General features: G+C 47.0%; 1 protein-coding gene and 1 long non-coding RNA gene across 9 annotated transcripts in view; one reads left to right on the top strand and one right to left on the bottom strand.

The window, feature by feature from the left end:
* Positions 1-8,068, bottom strand: part of MADD (MAP-kinase activating death domain) — a 67,263-nt gene that overhangs the window by 58,222 nt on the left and 973 nt on the right. For all 8 annotated transcript variants that reach the window (XM_011963353.1, XM_011963350.1, XM_011963352.1 and 5 more), the window contains exons 2-5: positions 4,473-4,622; positions 3,295-3,891; positions 1,952-2,255; positions 1,292-1,423 (exon numbers count right to left, since the gene is read on the bottom strand). In XM_011963353.1, coding sequence (XP_011818743.1) covers positions 1,292-1,423; positions 1,952-2,255; positions 3,295-3,891; positions 4,473-4,534 — 1,095 coding nt within the window. In that variant the 5' untranslated portion in view covers positions 4,535-4,622. The remainder of the gene's footprint in view (positions 1-1,291; positions 1,424-1,951; positions 2,256-3,294; positions 3,892-4,472; positions 4,623-8,068) is intronic.
* Positions 6,386-7,802, top strand: LOC105527131. Its single transcript, XR_001004202.1, has 3 exons — positions 6,386-6,496; positions 7,313-7,375; positions 7,474-7,802. It is a non-coding gene; the product is annotated as an uncharacterized LOC105527131 (long non-coding RNA).

The following is an 8,068-nucleotide window of genomic DNA, read 5'->3' as shown; positions in this document are numbered from 1 at the left end:
CAAAACCTATCACGAGCACTTATCAAGTCCGGATTCTTCTAGATAAGGAAATGCAGAAACAATCCCTCTTACAAAACCCTTGAGGCCAGATGCATTTGAAAATTCAGAATTTTTCAGATTCTTTGAAAGGTTACATGGTACATTTTTTTGTATACAGTAGTATTCCTTACCCACAGTTTCACTTTCTGTGATTCCAGTTACCTGAGGTAAACTGTAGTCTGAAATATTAAAAGGAAAATTCCAGAAATAAACAATTCATAAATTTTAAACTGCAGCTTGATCATATCTGAAGTCCAGGACAATAGTTCTGAGAAGCATGATGAAATCTCATGCTGTCCCGCTCTGTCCCACTCAGACATGAATCATCCCTGTGTCCAGCATATCCATGCTGTATACACTACTCACCTGTAGCCATCTCAGTTATCAGGTCAACTGTCGCACAATCTCAGCGTTTCTGTTCAAGTAACCTTTACTTTACTTAATAATGGCCCCAAAGCACAAGGGTACTGATGCTGGCAATTGGGATATGCCAAAGAGAAGCCAAATATATGTCCAAAGAGGTCAGGTGTGGTGGCTCATGCTTGTAATCCCAGCACTTTGGGAGGCTGAGGCAGGTGGATCACCTGAGGTCAAGAGTTCAAGACCAGCCTGGCCAACATGGTGAAACCTTGTCTCTACTAAAAATACAAAAAACTAGCCGGGCATGGTGGCTGTGCCTATAATCCCAGCTACTAGGGAGGCTGAAGCAGGAGAATCACTTGAACCCGGGAGGTGGAGGCTCCAGTGAGCCAAGACTGTGTCACTGCACTCCAGCCTGGGGGACAGAGGGAGACTCTGTCTCCAAAAAACACCAAATATATGCCCAAAGAGAAATTGTTAACCTCTTACTGTGCCTAATTCATAAATTAAACTGTATCATTGGTAGGTATGTTTAGAAAAAAACAAAATATCTACAGAATTTGGAACCATCTGTGGTTTGAGACAGATGGACCCCAGTGGATACTGGGGGTCTTGGAACATATCCTCCACAGGTAAGGAGGAACTACTGTATTACGTAACACCCGCGGCAGTGGAACCAGTAGCCTACAGTCATTAACATTTGTTGTGACAAATAAAAACTACAAATAGCATAAGCTTTGCCACCAGATCAGTTCAAATCAGTCAGATTTTGCAGACAAATAAGTTATGACAAAGGATTGAGGACCAGCACTCACTCACAACTTCTTTGAGCATTAGGCCTCCTCCTTCAGGAAGACAGAGGTGACAAAGCCGAAGACGCCTTGAGACTCACCTGCTCTGCTGATGCCATGCAGGTGGGAAGCAGCGGGATGACAGGAAACATATACTCCAGTGGATAGATCATTGCCACGAATGCCATCACAGACATGGAGAGTGCATTGTAGTCTCGGGACTGTAGCACCACCTGTCATGAGCCATCCAGTAAGAATCACTCCAAAACATAAAATAAGGTTTACAAGAAAACAGCTTCTAACATTACAACTTGGTTTCCAATTCACCATGCCTACAGCTCCAGCTTTGTCTTTCACACTGGCCTCTGCCCCACCATGCCTGCCACCTCCCAATTCAGGCAGAATGGTGATCCTCCCTCACCTGAGATATGCAAATCACTCCCTTACCTTCCTAGTTCTTGTACTGCCCATCCCAGGACTACTCACTGAAACAGAACTACTGATATTTCCAAAGAATTAGGTCAGTACATTAAGGATAAGCCCTAATGAATGGTAAACCCTCTGAATACATCCCACATGATACCAGTATCTTAATTCAACCCACATCTACGGAATACCTGCTGTATACCAGGCATCATGTTACCTCCTGAGCACAAAAAGATGAAAAATATGTAGTCCCTGTCCTCCAAGAGTTCATGATCTGGCCACTGGCATATTTAAGAGTTCCTCCCTTAGAAAGGTCTAGGAAGCTGGCCTCTCACCTTATGCTCTAACAGAATGCAGGTTAGCACCTGGAGACAGGCATCCACACCTAGAAGTTCCAAGGGAAGGTGCAGTGGGAAATCCACTAGGGTGAATCGAGATGGGTCTGGAAGAGCAAAGGTCAGAGCTGGCTGGAGCTCTTGGGGTAGGACCTCGATGTCTACTCGCTTCTGCCCAGAGACGGGTACTGGGGAGCGCAGCAATCGATAGATCCATGCCTCAATCTCTCGAAGGTCATGCAGAAGGGCACTTGACTTCTCCTCCACCAGCAGCGATCCCGTAAAGATCCGCCACATGGTGTCCCTGAGAAGCAGACAGCAGGAACCAGACACATTAGCATCAGGAGCTGATACCCCACTGCAACCCAGTATCACCACAGAGGCTCGAACGATGACAAAGGGAAAAGGAGCATCATTAGGAAAGCCCAGTCTCTGAGCTCAGATAGGACCAGAAGATATATACAACAGCAAGAGCAAATGTAAAAATATATACTGGGTAAGACTTACTGTCCTAACTACCATTAAACATCAAATTACAGCATTACTCCAAACACAATTTTGGAAGGAGGTTTAACTCTGCAGAGTCTTTTGCTTAGTAAAGATTAACTCAGCCAGGCGCCACCGGTGGCTCAAGCCTGTAATCCCAGCACTTTGGGAGGCCAAGGTGGGCGGATCACGAGGTCAGGAGATCGAGACCATCTTGGCTAGCATGGTGAAACCCATCTCTACTAAAAAACACAAAAAACTAGCTGGGCGAGGTGGCGGGCACCTGTAGTCCCAGCTACTTGGGAGGCTGAGGCAGGAGAATGGCGTGAACCCAGGAGGCAGAGCTTGCAGTGAGCTGAGATCCTGCCACTGCACTCCAGTCTGGGCGACAGAGCGAGACTCCGTTTCAAAAAAAAAAAGAAAAATTAACTCTTAGTTGGGTATGGTGCTCAGGCTTATAATCCCAGCACTTCGGGAGGCCAAGGTGGATGGACCACCTGAGGTCAGGAGTTTGAGACCAGCCTGGCCAACATGGTGAAACCCTGACTCTACTAAAAGTACCAAAATTAGCTGGGTGTGGTGACACACACCTGTAATCCCAGCTATTCGGGAGGCTGAGGCAGAAGGATCACTTGAACCTAGGAGGCAGGGGTTGCAGTGAGCTCAGATCGCACCACTGCACTCCAGCCTGGGGAACAGAGCGAGACTCCGTCTCCAAAAGAAAAAATATTTACTCTAAACATGCTTAGATAGGTCTGAAGGACCTTGAGCTGCAGAGGAAATTTCCTATGCCCCTCAAAGACCAGTTACATGGAATCTCTAAAATGCTCCCGTTGGGCAGCAGCAGCAAACCATACCTTTGTACGCCTCGAGGGATGCCCAGTTTCTTGCCCAGCAGGCGCTCACTACAGCAGTCCACCAGGCGCTTGAGGGTATACAGACACTCTCGGAAGGTGGAGAAAAAAGGGTAGTGACTGAGCACGCACAGGGACGTGAGAGTACTGTTGCGGGAGCGGCTCCCTGCCTTGGCCCGGCGTTTGCCCCGAGGAGACTGGTTCACATCAGGGGTAGAGTCGGCACTGGGAGGCTGCAGGGATGAGCCACTCTCTGAGCTCTCGGTGCCACCCTCTTCTGAGGCACAGGTGGCGTGGGTTCCTTCCTTCCCATGGGATCCTGCCCCCACTTCCCCCTTCTCCTTAGGGATTCGCTTCTGGAAGGAGCGGTAGAAGTTAACACAGATGCCGTATCGCGTGACTCCAGTGTCCTTGTCAGTGAGGGTGAAGACAAAAGAGGTATCATCCCGGAGGCTCATGCGCCGCTGCCGCACGCTCAGGCAGCCCTCGGGCTGACAGAAGAACACGACGTCTGGGGGCAGAGGAAACTCAGCGTGATCCTCTAAGGGGTATCGTCGTAGCAGTTCAGGAGTCTGGGCCACGCTGTCACTGCTCGGGTGCCTGAAGAACATAAAGACAAATTCAGCAGCCTGAAGGGATGGAATGGGCTATCACATTTTAACCACTGTCGATGAATAAAGCTCAAGATGCTATTTTGGATAAAGTAATCTGACTGTAACACCTTGGAAAATATGGGTGCTGCCTGCCATATGGAGCTGGTAGCCTAAGTGAAGTCTGCACTGTCATGAAGGCACCTATTCTGAAACAAGAGATTTTGACAATAAAATTATCACTGGCACGTGAAGATGATTAACATCTTTTAAAGTGAATTAGCTAATAAATTACCAAAAAAGCATACACAGAGGAGGGGCTTTTAAAGTACTTTTCCTTTTACAAAATAAGAAAACTGAGATATAAAGAGTGTATTTGCTCAACATCACAAAGATGTTAGTTAAGAGCAGGGTTTTGCTTTCAATCCACCTGACTTTGTTGTTTCCCTACTGGCTTCAACGCTCCCATCAGGGTAAAGTAACAGGGGAAAATGAGCTATGCAAAGCAACGTGGAAACTGGAGAGGGGAACAACTGCAGGTTTTATGGCTATCCCACATGTTAAGACAAAAGTCCATCTCTTCTTGGTTACCTGGCCCCTACGATCACTAGATAGTCAAGTAACCGAGGACAGAACTTCTTCTTTTGCACCATGGTTCCAATTCATCAGTTCATCTCAGAGAAGCATCAGGGCACCAAGCAAGGAGTCAGCATTCCCGGGATGAATTCTGAAAACCGAAGTCTAATAGGAAAAAAAAGTACTGATAAGATCCACTGCTGTGCCTAAGGGACTCATCCCTCTCAACTTCTTCCCGGCCAGGGGCAGAGGTCAGAAGGTCTTCCACTTTCATACTAATGATAGGAGAACTTGACACTTGCCTAGCCTTGTGTCTAGGTTTATGAGCTCACAGAATAAAATGTTAAAAAATAGATAGGCAGGGCACAGTGGCTCACACCTGTAATCCCAGAACTCTGGGAGGCTGAGGCGGATCACCTGAGGTCAGGAGTTCCAGACCAGTCGGCCAACATGGCAAAACCCCATCTCTACTAAAAATACAAAAAAAACCAGCCAGAGGTGGTGGCATACGTCTGTAATCCCAGTTACTTAGGAGTCTGAGGCACAAGAATCGCTTGACCCTGGGAGGCGGAGGCTGCAGTGAGCCGAGATCACGCCACTGCACTTGAGCCTGGGCCACAGAGTGAGACTCCATCTCAAGAAAAAAAAGAAGAAATAGATAAATAATGGTTCACCTACCTATCCCTACCAACGACTTCATTTCCAGCTTAACACCTGGAGCTCTGTTTCTGAAAAACAGACCTAGGCCGTCTAATCTGGATTCAGTCATTGTAACAAAAATTGAAGTCACTCTCAGGACCCCTCCAGGGTGGATCAGGATCAAACCAGACTCCTCAACTAGCACTAATCTGCACTTCTAGGTCTAGATGGAAACGTAATTATTCTGTTTCAACAATCTGCATTCAGCTTGATGTGAAACTACCACATAGACTGTCTAGTTAACCATGCTCAGACAATAACAGTTGGCTATTCTACCTCATGTGATCTCAAATGAAAACGTCCATGCCCCAGTTGCCTCCACTGCACCACTTTTCTCCGTGCTTCAGGCAAGAAAGGAGCCCAGAGGCCACTGCTACTAGCTCTGCCCTTGGTGCTGAATCATAATCTCCCCTCTATTCTGATCTCAGGCTCAGAATCAGTAATACAATACACACAGATGAGTCCTTGTCCTACTATACATTACAGAGGCTATGAATCAGAGGCAGAAATACTAGGAATTCTGCAAGGACAGGGAGAGGGAGAGGTGCTCAGAGAAATTTCTAAACTATGTTCTAAAATTAGGAAAAGCTTTCATGGTCTTAATTGTAATTTATTTCCTTTTAAGTTTCTATGCACTTCTCTAAATAAAACGTTTCACCCCGCTGCACAGTTATTTCTAGTAGGGCTATTTCTTCTATGAGTAACAGTTTTTTTCTCATATTTCTAGTGTTCCAGGATTCTACCTCTGTGCTCTACATGCAGTCTAAGACCTTTTTCAATGCACAGAGAGAAACCCAATATCATATACATACATACACACACACCCCCTACTCCCTCACCTGCTGCTGTGGGCACTCCCATATATACAGACATACACACTCCCTGGATGCTTAAGGCCCTATTTGGTTTAGGTAATGAGTAGAAGTTCTTTTTTCTCCCCTACCTAATAATAAACAAGACCTATTCACAACACCTCTCAAATCCTCAAAATACTGCCTTCTCCTTTCCGTTGCTCCCAATAGAGGACCTGCAGGTAATAGGATTCTGTTTTATCTCCATAGCGACTCTAGCTCCCAGCACTATTTATAGCAGAGCCACAGCCCCTCCCCTGCTTGGTGACCGCACAGTGCTAGCAGCTGCTACTCCAGAGTCCGCCAAGGCCCATTAACAATTCACTCTCCTTGAACCTAGAGACACTTCTCCCACTGATGGAACCTGCTAAGAATTAGGTTATCTTCTCCCTCCTCTGTCTGTAGTTTGTACTTCGTCCTAATTCCGGCTTTTGATACTGATATCTCTACACCACCAGGTTCCCAAGCATGCCATATATTCATTTCTAGGTATCACCACTGCTTAACAAACCCAAACGGTCCCTTTGATTCTCCCAATTGCAACCGAGTCATGAGCAAACTACAGGAGGTGGGGCACCATAACAGAGCTGCACTCAGCTCCTCCTGAGCAGAATGCAATGGGGAGAGAAACAGAGAAATGAAATGGGATATGAGTAAAAACCATGATTTGTTCTAACAAAGAATTATGTAGTTAATCTGTCATGGGATTCGAAAAAAAAAAAAGAACAGTGTAGAAATGACTACAGTGAAAGCCAAAGTATCTCAAAGTAAAACAAAATTTATAGAACCAGAGCTCTAGGCTACACCTTGCAATCTATGGTTACACTGAAAACCAGGAGTCCTCTCCAGTCAAAATCTCAAAGATCAGGCCTGAAGCACCTCCTACTGAGTATGCATCAGGCCCCTCTAGCCTTGGAGGGATCTCAGTCCCTATCCACTGAGAACTACCTGATGAAACTCAAGTCACTCACAGTCATTTCCTTCCAGAGCCACAAGGACCCTGAGATCTTGTTATTATTCTAGCTATGGGTAGGATACGATTTTTAGCCAGAATTCACATTTGATCAGCAGCCACTGACTTCAGTTATTCAGACTGCAGAGATAACTAAGATTTTTCTTCTCGTTCTCTCCTCTCTCCCCTCCCCACAGAGATTAACATCTTTAACTCCTCTAAAGACTAAATCCTCTAACATCACCCACAACTCACAATCTGTCTTCACAACCAGCGAGGCTCCAACTCCCTCTAGCCTCAACCATATTTACTAACGTAGAGCCTCTGGTTCCTGTCTTCATGTATTCCAAAAGCATCAAGCTCAAAATGCATATCTATCTGCTGAAGTCCGACATCACCATCAGCTCCACCCAGAGGTAGAATTAGGATTCACAAACTTTTAAGTTATCTATGCCTTTTCAGCAGAAATGGCCATGCTAACCAACCCTTTGGATTCGTCCCTCATTTTGGACAGGATCTCACAGTAAAACCACAGGAAACAGAGAGCAATATGACATCTCTGCTGACGCGAGCACAACAAGAGGCTCTCCTCCACTCCTCTACCTCCCCAGGCAGTGACCTTGCAAGCTCATCAGCACGGACTGGTCCAGCGTGCGGAAGAACTGGAGCAAGGAGGCTGGCAGCTGGCAGGGTTGGGGTAGAGGGAAGGGCAGGGAAAGGTGGAAGAAGATAGACACACGAGAATAGGGAGGAGAGCGATTGCAGAAAGATGAAATAGTGTTCTCACTCTCCAGCAAGTCAATTTTGAAACATCAAATTAAAAAAAAAAAAAATTCTTGAGAACCAAACGTGGTTCTCCAAATTCCAGCCAAAAATAAGGCGCACGCACGCACACGCACAAGCACACCCGCCAAGCGCTGTGCGGGCTCGGGCCCCAGGGCTGCCCAGCTCTGCCCGCCCCCTCACCTGCTGGACAGTTCTCCTCCGCCCCCGCCCCGAACCCGAACCCGAACCCGCGCCGCCCGCCCCGCAGGAACCAAGCCCAGTAGCCCGAGCCCCTTCCTCGGCCCGGGGCGCCCCCATCACCGGCCCCGCCCCACGCCCTTTCA

The sequence above is a fragment of the Colobus angolensis genome, unplaced genomic scaffold, assembly GCF_000951035.1.
Source record: "Colobus angolensis palliatus isolate OR3802 unplaced genomic scaffold, Cang.pa_1.0 Scaffold61, whole genome shotgun sequence".
In the NCBI taxonomy this organism is placed as follows: Eukaryota; Metazoa; Chordata; class Mammalia; order Primates; family Cercopithecidae; genus Colobus; species Colobus angolensis.
Note: the sequence above shows the minus strand (reverse complement) of the source record. Positions and strands in the feature narration are given on the sequence as shown.